This window comes from Rousettus aegyptiacus, unplaced genomic scaffold (genome assembly GCF_014176215.1).
Source record: "Rousettus aegyptiacus isolate mRouAeg1 unplaced genomic scaffold, mRouAeg1.p scaffold_m13_p_1, whole genome shotgun sequence".
Classification (NCBI taxonomy): domain Eukaryota; kingdom Metazoa; phylum Chordata; class Mammalia; order Chiroptera; family Pteropodidae; genus Rousettus; species Rousettus aegyptiacus.
Genome location: NW_023416284.1, coordinates 181231224 through 181250140, shown reverse-complemented (window position 1 = coordinate 181250140; position 18917 = coordinate 181231224). Strand labels below are relative to the sequence as shown.

General features: G+C 48.0%; 1 protein-coding gene across 9 annotated transcripts in view; it reads right to left on the bottom strand.

Annotated features, from left to right (window-relative positions):
- Positions 1 to 18917, bottom strand: part of MAP3K4 (mitogen-activated protein kinase kinase kinase 4) — an 84343-nt gene that overhangs the window by 7608 nt on the left and 57818 nt on the right. For 2 of the 9 annotated variants that reach the window (XM_036223455.1, XM_036223439.1), the window contains exons 10-21: positions 18425 to 18691; positions 17050 to 17199; positions 14648 to 14809; positions 14034 to 14167; positions 13443 to 13521; positions 12645 to 12723; positions 9661 to 9760; positions 8783 to 8917; positions 5535 to 5635; positions 4801 to 4881; positions 1818 to 2009; positions 645 to 715 (exon numbers count right to left, since the gene is read on the bottom strand). In XM_036223455.1, coding sequence (XP_036079348.1) covers positions 645 to 715; positions 1818 to 2009; positions 4801 to 4881; positions 5535 to 5635; positions 8783 to 8917; positions 9661 to 9760; positions 12645 to 12723; positions 13443 to 13521; positions 14034 to 14167; positions 14648 to 14809; positions 17050 to 17199; positions 18425 to 18691 — 1551 coding nt within the window. The remainder of the gene's footprint in view (positions 1 to 644; positions 716 to 1817; positions 2010 to 4800; positions 4882 to 5534; positions 5636 to 8782; positions 8918 to 9660; positions 9761 to 12644; positions 12724 to 13442; positions 13522 to 14033; positions 14168 to 14647; positions 14810 to 17049; positions 17200 to 18424; positions 18692 to 18917) is intronic. The other 7 variants (XM_036223440.1, XM_036223441.1, XM_016152742.2 and 4 more) reach the window with 7 other exon arrangements.

Below are 18917 nucleotides of genomic sequence, written 5' to 3'. Positions count from 1 at the left end.
CTCCTGCCCTTGAAGTGTACCACCGGGCTGGGACAAGTGCTAAGTGCCATGCAGGGAAGGTGAGAAGCAGGGCAGGGGTGACCAGCACGGTCCGGACACGGCCTGTGCCTGGTGAGTGCCAAGCCGCTCGGGATGCTAAGGCCGCAGCGGCTCCAGCCTCGTCCTCCCCGGCCCTCCGCTTCGGAGTCACAAGTCCCCCCACCAGTGACGACAGCCCGTTCCCTGACAGGCTCTGTTCAGGTTTTCCTACTCTTCCCTGTCTACCGCTGGCTGCGAAAATGGTGCTCGCATCTAAAGCTGATCACGAATGTTACCTCCTCCCCAGATACCCCTGTGAGATGCTACCGCCGCCCTCTGAGCTTCCCTCGGGCTTCTCCCACGCCTGGCACTCACGTCCGGGTGCCGGCGGGACGACGCGGGCACCTGGTCTTGCCCTCACTGGAACTGCAAACTCCCTTCCTCCCACGTTATCTCAGTTCCAACAGTGCAAGCGCTAAACGCAGCCTCAGGCCCAGGTGACGCGCGACGGGAGCGCGGACGCCAGCTCCAAGCGCAGAGGAGAACCTCAGAAATGCAATTCCCTCCCCAAGTCTCCATTCACAGAGGCTTCAAACGAAAGGGCCGCCGAGGGCCAGGCCACTCACCTCCTTCATCGCCATCAGCTCGCCCGTGTCGACACTGATGCAGGTGTAGACCTTCCCGTACTGCCCTTCGCCTGCGGACGGGAACACGCACGCAGCTCAGGCACCGAGCTGGCGTCCTAAGTCACTGCACTGCACACTAGTCTTTCCCAGTGCTGGAGCTATGTCACAGACGCTCAATTATGCCTGCTGAAGCCTACTACTGCGAACCCTAAAACACGCCTGAATGTTCCCTAACAACTGAAGTCTCAGGCGATCTCTCCACTGTCTCACCTGTGAGCATCTGTGAGGGGAGCAGAAGTGGCTTTGGCACATCCCAGAAGAGGCATGAAGGGGAGCACCGGGCACCCGGAGCATACTCCTGAGCCCCTGTGGCCCCCGAAGGAGTCTGGGCCTGAGGGTCGGAGGCCAGGGGAGGGCAGAGGGGGTGGCCGGGAGTAAGCCTGGCCACTGCCCAACTGCGCCTAAAGCTTCAGGTCCAAGAGCGTGTGGGAGGGGCGCTCCACTAACACACCATTAGGGACATTAAACTATGGGGAGCGATAACTAAAAAGACTGATAACAACGATCAGTGCAATTAAAAAGTACTAGATTGTGTTCAGTGTTTTCTGCCCAAATAGGAAGTTCAGGTGACCTGAGGCTCACAGAGCCCTGTGTTACACTGTAACACCTCTTCACACCTAAAGGCTGGACAAACAGATGCATTAAATGGGGTGTGTGTGTGTGTGTGTGAGAAACCTAATCGGCTTCCTTCTCTCACACGATCCACCACCAGCTATTCTACAAGAAGCTGTTTCACCTGGAAATGAATTAATTAAAAAGACGGCCCTGTCTTCTATTGGTATTTCTCTTCGATAACATTCTTGTGGGAATAAGATGGAAAGCATGTAGACTACACAAGCGGGTACAACTTACGCAGTTCTCCACCAGAAATTTCTGGAGTCATCCAGCAAAAGTATTCAATTTAATGATCTACTTCTAAAATCTCATTTCATATTGCTCCCAGAACACATTTTGCAAACTAAACAAACAGAACCCTCTGCAAAAAAATACAATGCACACGTGCCACGTCCCTAAGAGAAAAGGACCAGCTATGTAAGTTTTTACCTAAAGAAGTGGAACTATTGCTATTTCTAACAGAGACGGTCTTTGTGTCACGTTCCTTCATTTTCTTACCAATTTTGTTTCCTCTTTGCCACTTGAAGGTCACTTTCCTCAAGCCAACGTGCATAACGTTATCATAAGATTTCGGCGTATCGCAGACTTGGCCGATGATGTTCTTTCTCCTCATTTCTCGATACCTCTTTTCTTCGAACAACCGGACTGACTTCTGGATAGCTTCTATGGGTCCTTGTTTAGAAGCAGTGTCTGCAGGGAGAACGGCAAACTCAGTAGTCCCACTCACTGTTCTCAAGTCAATTTCCAGCAGATGACCAGAAAAACAGAGCAACACACAGGAGCACGCCATCCAAGCCAAGGGTAGCATCTGTTCAGATGCGCAGCAGGTGAATTACGGCCCATCACAATGCAACAGCTCCAGAGTGCGCCACCCACTGATACTCATATGAAATACAAGCTCTGCAGACGAAACCCATCACTGCCTCTCCCAAGCCTGCTGCTCAGACTGCAGTAGCCGCCCTCTTGCCTCAGTTTCTCCTCTCTCCAAGTCACTCTCGTTGCCCGGAATTAAACATAACATCTGATCATGTTACCTTGCTACATAAATCTATTTCATGGTCCGTGACGATGTGTTAATCAAAACTGCGAGGTCCTTCACGTGGGTCCTACACGATTCGGACCCAGTCTACCTCCTTCGGTTCACATGGACTCCAGGTCCTACACGATTCGGATCCAGTCTACCGCTCCCATTCGCTTTTTCAAGCATCCCCCTGTTCCTCTCCTGCCACAGGCTCTGGACTAGCCGCACTGAAGACTCTTCTGCCACACACCAAACCATTTCCCACTTCCATGTCTTTGTTCGCGCTTTTCTGTCGGCCAAAAACACCCACCACGGTGCCTGGTGATTGACATGACCTGTCCCAGCTCAGCAGCGATACTGCATCTCCCGCAGGAAGCCCTCCTGCTGAGAAGCGAGGCGCACAGCGAAGGGCTCCAGAATCAGACCACCCGGAATAACATCCTGGCCTCGCCAACTTAATTGACTTCTTCATATGCAAAATTCCTAACCTATGAAATGAAGGTAATAGTACCTAATTCACAGAGCAATTGTGAGGACTTAGACTTAATGAAATCATGCATGTAGAGCATTTAACCCAGTGCCTAGGATACAGGAATACTCAATAAATTTTAGCTACTGTTCTTATTATTCCTTATTTTTCATAAGGTACTACGTCTCTATTTCTCCAACTTATTTCATCATGATTTACAGTAAGAAACACCTTTTACACATACAGAATCTGCAAGTTTCATGAGGCATTATTCTCACCACGTGTGATTCAGGCTGCATCCTGTTTTTCTTTTAACGCTGACTTTACCTCCCACCAGTAGGTCACAACTCGTCACCCGCAGAAGCACCGCTTTCCACACATCTCTAGCACAGCCTTTGCACGCTGTATCCTAAGTAGCCATCTGAGAGCCTGAATTTTCTGGCAGACAAAGAGGTCACTGGGGCCTGGGATGACTGTAAGGTTAATTTGAGATGAGCAATTCTCAGATATTTACAATGTTCCAATTACAGTTTCTTCATACAATCTCTGCTTTAAAACACGGACCCCAATTCCCTCACCTGAATAAATGGCACTGATCATTCGGCACCAAACAAGATTTTGCAGCTGTGAGGCCGGGGACTCCACTGTCAAATATTTCTGGGAAAGGCTTATATATATATATTTTTGGTACAGTAAAAATTTCTCAGGATTTCTCAGTCTTGACTATGTCAATGTGAACTGTAATTCTCCCAAGAGTTCTCAAGTTTACTTGACCACAAAGTACTTGTTTTGAAAATCATCGCAAAGACCTGGTATCCGTGAGAACCACTGGAGAGACCCTCTGCCCTGCCACCGGGGCTCAAGCCACCAAAATCTCCCCCGGCCCCTGGCCCTCCACATGCACCTAACCTGCCTCCAGCCTGTTTAATGTTGTTTTTGTCTCTATTCCTTTTTTCAAAATCCCACCTAGGTCCAGTATCTCACCGGTCTCCCCGTCTCCTCCCCAGTCCAGGCAGGTTCATCCACCTCGGCGCCTCCCTTCTCCCCGCCTCCCGCGCCCAGCGCACGCCAGCTGCTCGAGGGGCGCCAGGGGCCGGCTCCGTCTCGGGGCAAGGCCTGCGTCACGCAGCCCATTGCTGAGCAACGCCGCGACCCGATATCCCCCCACCCTTTCAAGTTCATCTCCTTGTACGTCTACACCACCCAGACCCCTCCAGCGGGTCTACTCCTTAGTCACGGCCTCCAGGTGTTGCTCACTCTACGTTTTTCTCTTGGCTTGATGCAGACCTGTCGTTCCTTGGAGGGCCAGCTCCAGCCTCCAGGAAATCCCCCTCGACCGCCCTGGCCGAGGTGGACAAGCGCTCTGAGCGGCCGCTCACGTTTCAAAGGGGCGCTGTGGTGGGAAGGGCACTGGACTGGAAGACAGAGACAGTGTGTTCCAGCTCTGGCATTTGCCACCCTGGCCGAATTATTTATGAAAAGAGAACAAAATCAAAATCTGTCCTGTCACCTGCTCTAGAGTGTTGTGACAAAGATTACGTGAAGGCATTTTGTCTTCAAATGCTAGGCCAGTGATTTTTCTCCTATCTATTCTTTTGGTGAATGTTGACAGATCACCTAGTTGGTAAGATAAATGCTTTCTTTCAACTTCTTAGCCCAAGAGACGAACAGTTTTTCATTTGCCAAATATTTATGATAGCCGACCACGTGCAAAGAATGCTCGGGGCCCACCAAAGGCGACGTGACGGCGACCTCCCCGCTGCTGGAGGAGTGCGGAACGAAACACGCCCCGGTGCAGGCAGCTGCGACTCAGCACGAGAGAGGGGCAGCGCCCGCGGACACGGCACCCACGGGAAGTGACGTCAGGCGGACACGGGCGATCGCGACGCGTTGCCGGAGAAGGGCTAGGGGCTCGGGGGCTGGGCGCTGGTTACGCGAGGCCACGCTCACTGTCCGCGCCCGGCCGTGGGGCCCCGCGCGCTCTCCCTTACCCTTGGTCTGGCTGATGAGCGTCCGGAGCTCCCAACTCCTCCGCGCTGACCCGCCTGAATCACCTTTTGGATACGCCGGTTCTGCAGAGAGTATTTTTTCATATGAATTAAGACATAAAACAAATATGCTTTTCGATCGAGAGCATGACCAAAGCGGCGAGTGGCCACGATGAGTGACCGCCAGCCTGTCCTTTCTGGGAATTATAGTTCGATGTGAGTGTGAGAAGCTGTCTCTACAACCAATTCAAGAAAATCGCACCAAACCAAACAGCTCTTAATGGGGTTACAGGATTCTAACTATGTAAATGTTCCACAACCGACAGACAACACAATACTGGGCAGAAAGTGGACTCTTTGGGGACCCCACTCGAGGGGAGCCCAGTGGTGCTACAGCGCGAGCAACCCCGGCTTCCGGGGCTCGGATGCCCAGGTCTGCATCCTAATAAAACTTCAGCACATCAGCAGCCAACACAGTACCACTTTTGTATTTTTAAAATGAATAAGAGTGTTCGGCAAGTAAAATATCAGGACAGCAATTTTTTAAAGGCAATAAAAGGAAACCTAGGAAATGCAAATACAGCTGAAAAGGCATGTACGTTAAAAATCCACGAGTTCAGCATTCAATCTCCTCACAAAGCCGTCACTTATCCTCCTTCCTTTCACAAGGCAGCAACGCCGCATCGGCGGCGCGAGGCAGGGGAGGCTGGGTAGGAATGCAGCGGGCACACACGTACCGTCTCGCTCCTCGGTGGGGCTGGAGTGACGACTCAGGGACCTAAACTGCAGTTCGGCTGCTATGGAAGCCAAGCGATCGTTCTCAGGGACACTGGAACCCCTGTTTCAATATTTTTAAAAATTGAGCTATCAATTCCATGGAATTCAAAATGCAAGATCTGTGAGATTCTTCTAGAGCAGTGATTCTCAACGGGGAGGTGACTCTGGCCCCTGGGGACCTCTGGCCTCTACTGGGTAGAGGACAACGCACAGCAGAGCCCCAAACAGCGAATTATTCACCCAAAGGGAACAGTGCTGCTGCTGGGAATCCCTCCTCTGGCGTTTAGGAGAGTTACAGTTGCTCCCCTCCATACCTGACACATGAAAACCTAACTGCATAACACATTGTTTTATGTCAAAAACAACAAAAATAAAAACAAAAGAAAAATGGTACTTATGGAAGTGTTACTGACGTGTGGAAAGCTCCATAACTTAAGACCAGGATGGATAAAAAATATTAGCCAAATCTGGTAAATATTTAAAATTACCATCAAATTATGTACTTAAATCTATTTAAAGTACTAAAAAGTTTCAAATCTCTTAATAAGAAAACAGAAGTTTCTTATTTAGAAGCTCTAAGTTTCTCAAGCAGTAGCCAAGCAAAAGTGCAGACGAGCAGGAAGCTTAACATGTAAACAACACGGTTAATTTGCTGCTTTTCCATGATTAAAGTTAAAAGTTAATTGTTTAGCAATCAGAATGAATCCATAAAGAGTAAGACCCAGAATTAAGGAAGGGAGCTGTTAAAATTATGATACAAATCATTTAAAATAAGTATGGCATTAGTTTATTAACAGTTTAGTGTGTAATTTTTAAATGAATGACACAATGAAGTATGGTAGCATTTATGCTCTCTTTAAACACACACTGACGAGCGTAACGTGACGAGGTCTAATGAACAGACGTCTACGAATTATGAAGCATGCAGTGCTCTGTTACTTCCCTATACTCAAATCCAGGGCAGTACTTGCTAAGTCTGAAAGGAGGGGACGTCCCCTCCTGCCATGTAGTTCATCAAAAAGTCTTTGGCGCCACTTCACAGAAAAGTCACTAACGTTGAAGCAAAGAAACACAGTCCACTCCTGAGCCAGCCCCGAGGCTGGGGGCGGGCGGGGGGGGGGGCTGTGAAGAAGCCACTTAGCACCCCTGCTTTCCACATTTCCCAGGGACAACACTAGTCCACGCTCCATCCTCAGAGATCTCTGCCAGGGTAAAAGGCAAGAAAACACACTTAAATGAAGTGTGCTGGCGGGTGGTTAACGGCCAGGTGCAGGCCGGGGGAGGGCTGGTAGAGTCTGACGGCTCCTGCAGCGGGATGACGGGCTCACAGAAGCCCTGAACATTAAGAACCGGCTCTGGCGAAGCCGTCAGAGCCGACCCTGGCAAGCAGAACGTGCGGAATGCTTTATAAAACAACGGTACGACGACTGAAGCCCAGCCTACTTCCTAAGTCAAAGCAAACCAAACCGAAATATTTGCAGGATGCCATGGGGCAAAGTACGATGCCACCGCGGCAGGTGTATCTCGGGCAGGGGAGGGCTGCGGGCGGAGAGGCTGGGCACCCCTGCCCACGTGGGAGGCCGCAGGCACCCTCCTGCTCCCTCCCCACGCTCACAGAGCCGGCCTGCGCGGAGACGCCGGATTTCGGGCACATGTGGTCCTCCTCGGGTCCGCCACACAGGTGCAGGGAAAGGGGCCGAGGCACAAGGCGCGACTGCAGGGTGAGACCCAGCCACCCGCCATGCACGTGCCCGTGTGGCTTTGCTATTCTCTATCTATGGTCACTTCTACACCGCAAAAAGGGCAAGAAAAGCTTCATTCCTTTGTAAAAAAAAAAAAAAAAGAAAAAAAAAGAAGGCCTGCAAGATAGTATACTGTGACGGCAGCAAAATTTCTAAACATCAGGGATCACTCTAAGTATGTGCAAATTCAAGATGAAGAATACTTACGAAATGCTACTTGGACGATGCTGAAAAATCACTATGCAAGTCTAAGACTAAAGGCACAAAAACGCCTCTGCAGGTGTTTGGCTTTATACGGAAATGCATGTCACGTTCCACGCCGCCAGCTTTATAAACGCCTTAAACTACAGTTCACGAGACTTGGAAAAAGTGGGGTGTTACTCCCCTTTAAATCGCACGTGAACATGGAGCTGGCACCACTGTTCTGGCTGCGGGCTCCCCTCAGCTCACTGCTCTGTAGGGCGCAGTGCCCCTCTGACTGCATTTACAGCAAAGACGGATTCAGTGCCCCACGGGGACAGGGAGGTGAGTGTGGGCACACCGGCCACAGAACGCTCTAAGCATAAAAATAAACACGGTGAATGGGACTTCATTCAACGTTAACTGTTAATTTTTTTAGTTGACCGCTTAAGCTGTAAAATACATGGACATTTTTTAGGTTACAGATGTTTGTCACTAAAAATTAGGAATATTAACCATTTTAATGAGAAAAAATAAAAGTGTTTGTAGAAATTTTAGATTGTTATAAAGTTAAAAAAACTTCAGTCTGCTTTAAATCCTAAAGCTCCGTGCCACCCTGCTGCCCACGTGGCACTAACCCCGTCTGACGAGACCGCGCCCGGCCCAGTTCTGTCTGTCGCCACCCTTATGGGTAATAGTGACAACGTCCCTTCCACCAAATGTGAGGGCAGAACTAGAGCAATAGAATGTCCTTTTTCCATTAAGCACACGAGCCCCTGAGGAACACCGGTGGAGAGGGAATCGCAGCGCCCGCCTCGAGCCCGTGGCGACCTGGCCCCGTGTGTGGCTCCAGCCCGTGAACTCCTTTTCCACCCTCACGAACCACCTGTAATCAGCCACTGCAGACGTGGGGCCCCTGCTGCTTAGAGGAGCGACCCTCCTAAAAGACGGATGGGCACCTGCCGCCTGCGCCGCCGCGGCAAAGGCGGCGTCTCCACCGCCTGTCCTCGCTCCCCGGCGGGGACCCGGCGCTTTCCTCTGCTTCTCCCCCCAGGGAGTTGTGACTGGCGGAGACCCTGGCCCTTCTGGTTACTATCAGCTCCAAAGAAGTCTTAAAAGCGGGCAGACGTCCACCCGCGCTGGCTGGTGCTGGAGCCCAGGGGTGGGATGCCCCGCGGGGAAGCCGCCGGCACCTCCCGCGGCGGCCAAGGACCCCCGCCAGGGCCTGGGGCGTGGCGGGAGCGCGCAGGGGGGCGGGGTGCACGACACTGGTAGAGCGAGACTACCTGGCGTCGTGAGCACTGCTGATGAGTTTGGGGGGCGCAGGGTCGCTGCCCGAGGGGCCGGGGCGCCCGGCGGCGGCGGCGGCGGCGGCAGCAGGGCTGCTGTGGCTCCGCGCGTCCGAGGGCGCGCTCCGAGGGCTGAGACGAGAAGGACAGCGTCAGGACACGGCCGCGCACGGGGCGCTCAGTGAAAAACGCAACGAGATGAGGAAGTGAAAAGTGTTTTAAAATATAGCATGGAAACTGTTCCTTGACTGAGACTCAGGTCTAGGTGTGAAAAAGAAAAAAACCCAAAAACCCAAAAACTAATTTCAACTAATTATTTTAAAAAGTGTGGTCCTTCCTCACAAAAACTGTCAAGTAAAATGAAAAAGTGATCACCTGGCAGAAGGTGCTCGCTGCGACAAGACGCAGAAATGCCACCACACTCAGTAAGGGTTTCGAAGGAGCTAGTTGCTGAGCTCACTTCGGTGCGGTCACTTCGTAGTTACACACACATAAATATCGAGACTGGAAAGATCATTCCAGTTTTTCCTCCACTTTTAAATTGATACGTTTATTATGCCATGAACACCCAAATTTGTTTCCCTAAGGTCATTTTTCAAAGAAAAAAACTGAAAGAATATTCCAAAGCTGGAAAGGATTTAGTAGCTTGAGATTATAAATAAGCTGAGAAACCAAGTTATCTTGAAAGGCACAATTTGCTGTAGATTTGTGCATCTTTTTCTTTTGCAACTAAGGCACTGCAAATGAGAGCTTTTAAAGGCGTCTGGACGCAGAGCAGCACTTCGTTATCAGAGCAAGCACCCAGCAGCTTCCAGAGTGTTAGCATGCACGCAGAAGACACTCCACCACGCAGTGACCAGAGAAGCACCGAGTACCTGAATCCCTCTGGAGTCGGGATAATTAGATGGGGGTTAGGAGGGTCGCTGTGGCATCGTGGCACCTTCACGGGACGGGGGCTGTTCCGATGAATAGCTGCTAGTGAAAATGGCGACAAATGCAACTGGTTAAAGGGGCCAAGACACGGCCAAGCTGGGTGAGTGACCGGAAGCAGGACGTAACTTTGCTGGTGACCAAAATACACACATCTATACAAGAAAATCACATCACACACACAAATATTGTGGAAAACGTCCCTTTTTAGTTATGTTACACACTCACACTTTTCTCCATCAAAACCGTTTGTTTAAACCCTAGGGGTGAAATGTACATAACGCATGCAAAACGAACAACAGACCACCCGAGAGACAGATGAAAGAAAGTGTGGCTTATGAGGCCTCTTTCTAAGAAATAGGTGTCCTTTATGTTATCTGCACTTTTAAAAGGATTCGCGTGAGTAGTGACAGTGTAACAGGTCCCGAGCTGGGGAGCGGTCACTGTCATTTTCCTGAGTGTGCAGAGTTTTATCTCATCCCTTTAAACCACACCAGGAAGACAGGGCACGGTTTAATTGTTTTGGTTTTTTTTCCAAAACAAGTTTTCTCCCTTCTTTTAAATATTCTGGTAGACACAGATAAAATTTAAAACAATTTAAAAAAGCAATCTTACCTAGTCGATTACAAAAATGTTGACAATTCTACTTTTCCAATAACTAACTGTAACCAGTAATGGACATGTGTTATATTTTGTCCAAGTCTCTATTTTCCTCTTCCTTTCAACTTAGTTTTAATCCTCCCGAGTTTGTTTAATGTCACATTTTCTCTTCCTATGTTAATAATTTTAGTCTACATATGCTTTATTCTAAATATGTTTCATCCTAAATGGAAATACTTCCTTTTCCATGTTTTTTGCTCCCTTTTAATAAGATTACACAGGAAAGACAAAAGTACCAAAAATGGAGAGAGCTGAAAAGAAAACTTGCAAAACAAAAATCAAGCACTTGTTAGGAAAAATTTAGAAAATTTGTGTTCCTGCTCATTGCCCTTGACTACCATGACAGTAAATGGAAGGAACCCAACGGGAGCAAAGGTAAAAAGGAAAAAACAACAAAAAATACGATTTGGTGAGGATGGTGATGTCTTTAACGCAGCAAACATATGGGAACAGAGTCAAAAATGATGACAGAATTTGATACAAGACATTCTGATAAAACACACATGCGCACACACATACATACACACATAAGTTTAACACTCTTCACATGTGAAATAAAACACTGATTTTAAGAGTATGCCTATCTAACTTGTTGAAAAAGTGAGACACTTAACAAACGGCAGGAAAACAGCCCTATAAATGCTGTGTGGAAGGCAGAATGCGTCCGTGTAATGATATGAGTGCACAGAAGATGTGGAAGGTCCAACATCGGGTTGCCGTCACCAGGCGCACAGGCAGAGCAGAGACAGGGAAGACAGCAACGACCACGAGAACGGCCTATGTGCTCTCGCTTCCACCGATTTCTCCTGCACGGGCAGGAGACCAAGCGCTGACTCCTGCCCGGTGTCAACGGCACCGTTCACAGGGCTATCGCCTTCCTGGGCCCTCGTGGGTCCTCACTAGCACCCAGTGCAAGCACCAGAAGGGAAGGGGAGGCTCACAGGTGGTAGACGAGCAGCCCCAGGGCCCTGCACGCTGTTGGGCGATCTGACTCTGAGTCGGGCGCTTTCTCCATCTTCCACAGTGGCGGGAGGACAGAGGGGGACAGAGGAGGACAGAGGAGGTCAGAGGAGACCTTGAGCTATGGACCAGCTGACCCGCCCGCAGGCTGAAGAGCGGCGGGGAGAACGGCGAGTGACCCTGCAGCAGGGGCCACATGTGGGCTGTCGGGAGCACGAGCATTTCTTTCCTCTGTAATATATTTCTACACTGATAACTTTCCTACATCTACATTTTCTATATTTTTTATATACTTGAACTACATTGTAATTTTTCTATGATTTCTTACGTGATATTTTAAAGAAGTCGTTTTTACCAAATTACTGGTCATGTAGTCTTAGACAAACATTTTAGATTACAAAATCAAAGTATTTATGATAACATTCTTGATCAGAAGTTTGATAAAAACATAGCACATTTTACAGAATATGCTCAAATAGTTTTTTCACTTCTTAACAACCTTGGGGGAAAAAGGTAAAAACTGAGCGTATTTTAAAGGCAAAGAAACCTCTACTAAGCTTTCTACAGCTGCCAAGGACCTTTAAGACATAGCTGCTCCTCAATAAATTCACCATTTATGAATTATTTTGTGTAATTAAAATTGTTTAAAATTTCTAAGTTTTCACTTTTGGGGTGTTTATTACATAAATACAGTTTTGCTTTGGTTTACTATCTCAAGAATAGGGTAAGACACAGCCTTTTTCTGATACATATTTTGTTTTCAAATTTCAACACACACTATAAAACTGTGTTTTAACTACAATTAAAAACTGTAATTAGAGTATACTGTAGCATAACTTGACTCCTTTTCTTCTAGCAAAACCAGACGGGAGCTCACTGCACGGGGAAAGGGCCCCGAGGAAGGCCGGGTGAGGGGAGCCACCCGCTGTCCTCCGGGAGGGGAAGGCGGCGGTGCACAGGCCCCCGCCGGCGGCAGGAAAGCCCTGCACCCCCAGCCGCCCTCCTCCCCGGGAGGAAAAGCTTCAACCGGGAGAACGGAACCGAGAGCGTTGGTGTGAGTTGGGGAAAAAGTAGTTTGCCAACGCTGGCAAGCATCGAATGCCTTGTGCTGGCATCTGAACCTTCCTGTTGGGTTTAGAAGGATTACTGTGGAGTTCTCTATGCACATACCTCATTCCTCTAACTTCTACTACCATTTTCCTGAATATTCTTAAAGCACATCTATGCCATTTTAAACAAGTGCAATTATGGGATGATGCGCTCGCCCAAAGCAGCGGGTTCTAGGAGAAATGCTGTAGCTCTGTCTTACCAAGGTACAAACCTGTGACAGGACTGTGCGGCTTTCCTATGACGTGGCCAATGCATTCATTCATCAAGGCTTGTAAACTCTGGGGGCCGAAGGAAATGGGGAAGGAGAAGAGAAAGAATGAATGCTCTCTCAATTATGTGACTAGCATTCAGCTTCCAGCATATTTAAAAGAAACGTGCGATCCTGAGTAAATATTTTCAAAGTTGGTTTAAAATAGGTACAAACACAAAATAAACACACATGCTACATAATTTAAAATAACATACGCAATTTCATTTCACAAGCGAACGCGGGTTAGCGTTCAGCCCCTCACAATGAGGCAATGTGCACAAGCGAGAGACTTCTATCCGTAATCGTCCCTACTGTTTGGAGGCTAAGAGGAACGACGTCGTTTTGATCTGATGGAATTATCTAGGATAACAATGATAATATTTAACATTTGGCATCAGGCTTTCAAATGATGCACAGTGAAGTGAAACACCTACTTTGTGTTCTTCATTAAACTTTTAAACGCCAGCGCCTAAGGCAGCGCTTGAGAAAGCATGACGCTGGCCCCGGGAAGCCGCGCCGCAGCCCGCCCTGCGTGGCCAGGCCGAGCTGCGTCGCGACGCGGAGAAACGCGCCCTGGCGGCTGCTGCGCCGCTGCGCCCTTTGCTCACTCAGTCCTCAGCACTGGCGTCACAGTTACGCTACAAAGTCCTTAAGAACCACTATCGAGCATTTAAAAGGGGCGCGATCAGGAAGATGCAGTGATCGACTTATTTTTTTAATGAAAAAAAACTTTAGAAAAATCCATACCAAGAAGTCATCTTCTGGTAAAGCTGAAATAAATACAGGCTCAATGGCTTGTAGAAAGTCAAAACCTTGAGTTGCCCACCTGCGCATGAAAAAGTTCAACAGTCACAAAATAACCAAGAAAACGCTGCAGCAATTTTAGTGTACACAATACTGAAAGGAATGTGATTGGAACATTACTCCCTAGAACAATCCCATTTTTTATTTAAATAAATGTCTGGGATTGAGTACATTTATAGCATGTTTGGGGAAAGACAAATGGCTTCTTAATAAAGGGACGAGTTACCGATTTGTTCTCCACTTACACAAATAACGGGCTTAAACTTCGTGAGGGAGGAAGACTGACAACCAGGGAGAGGATGAACTTCTTTACAGGTAACTCGTTTGGGGACAAGTTTTTTTAAAGTTTTCCAAGAGTTATAAAGATTCCTATGTAAATAGGTCAATTAAAAAAAACAAAAAAATAAAAAACTTGATCACCAAAGAGTTCAAAATGCTCCTTTTCGTGTCATCTGTTCAGAAACCCAATGTGAAATACCAGAAGGCGGTACCGACCCCACAGGCTCGTGGAGAACACACCCGACGTGGTCATACCTGGGTCTTGTACCTCTACCACTCTCACATTTGGTGAGGACGTAATTCATCCATTTCCGGGCAAAGCTTATGTATTTGTCTCCTATCTTCTGTCTAAACTTTCCAGACATCAAGCGAACAACTTCTTTATGGTACTGTAAGAAGATTTTATGTATATGAAAGTTAATAAGAAAACGATTATACAAAAGCCTAAACACTATTAATGCTATATCTGTTTAAAATGTCATTTTTCTAAAAATAAAAAAGTCTGATTAAAATTAATATTCTGAAAAAAGCATGAAGAGTTAGAAAGAAAATAATGTCTTAAATTGCAGCTTCACCAATGTTTTACTCTTAAGTTTAAATTAAGAATGTGCTTTCATGATATTAACCATCTCTCAAAGAAGGTTTTTAAATGTATGCAGATAGCTGTTAGCACAAAATAAAAACTGGGCAATCCTACACTTTAAAAGCAAAACAACGTTCCTCAGATTGACTGATGGTATAAAACAACACTCTTAACTAACTGAGCTGTGATTACAATCAATCAGATTTGTATTTAATTCATAATGCTTATAAGTAAGTTATAAAGCAATTGCTAAGTTGTACTGTTTTTCCTCTTATTTTGTACCTACCTCAAACCCGAAATTGTACCCCTGAATCATAGCTTCTCGGTAGTATTGCTGCAACGTGACACACTCAGACTCATCGACTTCGGCATCAAATTCTGAAGTGAATATGTGGTCCACTCGGTCGATGGCATCGCTTATTCTGTTGCAAAGCTCTAATGCGTCATTCTAAAGAGTCCCAAACCATTATCAATCCAAAATGAAGCAGATCACAAACACTTACAGTATTTTAGAAGAAGATTTCTTTAATCATCACACAGATATAAACCACTACGATATTTTTTTGGTCATATTTATTTCTGTTACTCAAAAAGAATGACCAAAAATAGAAGAAATTATATCGTCTTCATTTTTATTTTTATTAGATATTAACATCTCATGAAATACAAAAGGAAAAAATTCCTTTGAAGGACAATGCCTGATCACGACGTGGCTCTGAATCAGTGCTTACAGCTTCAGTATTTTCACATATCAGCCGCCAGCTGGTTTCCCCCCTGGGTCGTTGCTCAAGTTGAAGTTTGGTTTCAATGCCTCACAGGGAAGTAACGATGTCTTTCTAAATGACCTCCACAGTCTCATCAAGTCATACTGTCCTCCTTATCGCCCCCGCCAGTCCCTAGTTCAGGAGTTCTCGACTTGGGCAGATTTTACCTCACACACACCCAGGGACACTGGAAATATCTGCAGGTATTTTTGGTTGTCAAAACATGGAAGGGGGAGTAAAATCTACTGGCATTTACTGGGTAGAGGCCAGGATGCTACGAAATATCCTATAATACAGCAGTCCCCAACTTCGTGGCTCCAGGGAGCGGTGCTCCTACGAGAATCTCATGCCTGATGATCTGAGGTGGCGCTGAGGCGGTGACGCCGGAGCTGGGGAGCGGCTGCAAATGCGGGCGAGGCTTCACTCGCTCACCTCCTGCTGTGCAGCCCAGTTCCTAACAGGTCACGGACAGGTACAGGTCCGCAGCCCAGGGGTTGGGGACCCCTTCCGTAATACACAGGACAGACAGCTAGCTCCCCGGAACGAAAAATTACTGACCCCGAATGTCAGTGCTGAGGAGGTTGAGGAGCCCTGCCTAGTGCAACCTTTGCTGTCTCCCTAAGCAATCAGACAATAGTTCCAAACAGGTTTCCATCTACCCTTAAACACACACACACACGCAGACGTGGTCCCATCACGCACTCTCTTTACACACACGGTCCCATCACACACTCTCTTTACACACACACACACACACGCACACGCGGTCTCCATCACACACTCTCCCTGCACGTTGTTCCGTAATACTCTTCCTCAATATTCAACAACTCCCCGAGGTTTAGAAAATAAAATCCGAAATCTCTCACCAGCCTGATCTTTGCCCACCTGAGCCTACCCGCCTCCCTCTCACTGCCCTCCACTGTACACACCAAGGTCTGGCCCAATCAGACTGACTTGTCTGATACCCAGTGAGCATTCCCATAACCCGATCCGACTGGCATCTTTTGAAACCCTCCCAAACTAAAATGCCTCCATGTTGACAATTCTCAGATGTTACTAGAGTGTCCAATCTCTCCCTTCTCTGTTGTTCAGCGTGACAGTTCACATCCTTAAGGTTATAAATTTCTTAAGCTCAAGAAGAATCAATGTCTTCAAAATTTTGTGCTCTCCGGAGTTCAGTGACTCAAAGTAAAAGACAAAAGCCCCCTGCCCTGGCATTAGAATAGAATGACAAGCTGTAAGAGGGAATGTAGATAAATGAGTAAGACAAATCAGATTGAAAAACACACTTGTCAAACTCCTTGTAATTTTGATAAGTGCTTTTTCCTCAAGAAATAAAGTCTTAAAGTGACTGAGAAGACATAACTGGTGACCTGTGGGAAAGTGTGGGTAAGATCAAGACTGATAAATAGAAAGTGGTGAAAATAAGAAATAATGGCAAGAGAAGAGGAACCTCCGGCCTGCCATGGACGCCAAAGGCGTCCGTGCCGGTCTACAACCTGCTCTCCCTGTTACAACTGGCTGAATTATCCGTTAAACAAAATAATAAGTTAATAAATATTTTAATTACACAATGTTGACTTGGAAACTACTCTAGTAAATACTGGTAACTGCTAAAGAATAAAAAAAATGGATCAGGAATGAGGAGACCTAAATTCCAATATCAACTTTACCACTGAACAGCCATGTGACCATTGTTAAGTCACGTAACTGTTCAAATTTCTATCCTCTCCAACTTGAGCATTCTATAGTTCCAGGAAAGAACCGGAACTTTTCATTTCCACAGGGGGAAATGTGTGCTGCGAAGACGGGCCACCTGAGAGCTCGAAGCCCTGAAAGCTATCACAACGCGACACATTCGCTCCCCACGGCATCACATCCAAACGCAAGCGAACGAACTACAGCAGAGCTGGCGGTGAACTACCTTGAGCTGCTGCAGCGCCTTGGCGACGACCGGCTGGCTGGACGTCTGTTCCTGGCGCAGAGTCATCAGCCCCTCGACGGTCTGCTGGAAAGCTTTCCTCTGAATTATGAGATGCGCGGACTGCGTGACAACTAGCAAAAGATTATCCACCTGGGAGGAAAATCAAGCTTCGGGCTTAAAAACAGACCAGGCACCGCTTCCCCGTTCTAGTTCAATCCCCCGCCGAAAATCAGCGCCAACCTCAGGGCTGCCAGGCCAGCAGCAGCCATCTGGTCAGAGAGCAGCTGGCAAGCAAAGCCGCTCCCACAGAGCAAGGCGCTGCGGTGGTCGCCCACGTCTGGGACCTTCAGCATGTGGTGAAGGACCCCACGGGACCATGTGGGCACAATGTCTGAAATATCCCAGGACTTTGAGTAACTCGACACTCTTGGTGCAGTGTACGTGTGTCTGTGTTGGAGCCGCACGTGCAGACGGAGAACTGAAGACTAAGAGTGGGGCGAGATGGGGGCCTCGAATGAAACAGTAGAACACGGAGATTTTATTATTTTCACTCTTTAAGTGGCACTCGCTGCGATACGCCGCGGAGACGTGCGTGTGATAACGACCGCGCCGGCGGTACCCGTGTGATAACGACCGCGCCGGCGGTACCCGGACACACGCGAACACAGCAGTGGGGGGGCCGGGGAGGGCTGAGCGGGAGGCCTGCAAGCGGGACCTGCGGAGTCCTGGGAGCGGGTAAGCGGTCTGGCCACCGGAGTGGCTTCGGAGACACTGAGGAAGGGTCAGTGCCTGGAAACGGCCGGGGCTCGCGAGAGCTGCCGATCGACTGGGAGGGCAGGAGGAGCAGCTCTGGAGGGTGGAGCGGACGGCAGCCGGGCGTGCCCGGCTCCAGCCCCGTGGAGCTTGAGGTGCACGGGGGCACCCGCCATCACTGTCCCCTCACTGAACACAGGGGCCGTGAGAAAGCTTCTTATGGTTTTGATTACTGAGTTACATAAACTGTCATGGGATCCTGCCAGGTAGGTGACAGCCTTTACTACAAAAACGAAAATGTTCCTTTTAGATCACGGATATACAGACCTAACTACACGATGGAACTAAAAAAAGATGTAAATAAAATAGTTCAAATATTCCAGCATAATTTAACATACCTATAGACTTTGATAGAATATTTTAGTGTAAGTAATGCTACAAAATTTTCTATTAAAACATGAAGGCATAGTTTTGGGATGTGTATATTTGAGACTACTCCAGCAGTTAAACAAATCATTCATGAGCGGCTAATAATTCATTTTTCCCTAAAGTATTTTAAGTAAATACTGCTTCGCGTTAGGGGTGGGGAACGGCAGGTGTGGGAACTGGGAACGGGACACACCTGCATGCTTCTCAGGGTATCGACAGTCTCCACCTGAGGCACGATTTTGACAGGCGGTGCGTCCCATGTGGCCCAGCTGTCATCGGAATCCCGAGCGCGGTCACTGTGCTTGGTCAGAAGGAGATAGGCGTCCATCAGTACGTCGTCGGAATCTTTGGAGCAGTCCTTGCCCGCGGCTGCATTGAGTAAATGCAAGATCATAGTCTTCTCCTCAGCAAGATAGTCTGGAACAAATACTTGCAAGTTTTCTAAGCCAGGAATTTGGACCTAGAAAAGAAACAACCCAAAATCTGGAATTAAGGAATGTCAGCATTATAGAAATGTTGTTTAAAAAAACAAAGTAGAAAAAGACAAGCGGGTTTGGGGAAGGCGATGCGGGAAGGGCATGAGATCAGAGCAGCGAGGGGGAGGGCAAGTGCTCCAGCCCGGGGTGAGCCGGGGTGACTGTGACTAAGTGCGGACAGGCTGCTGGGGGAGCCTGGACCATCCCTCC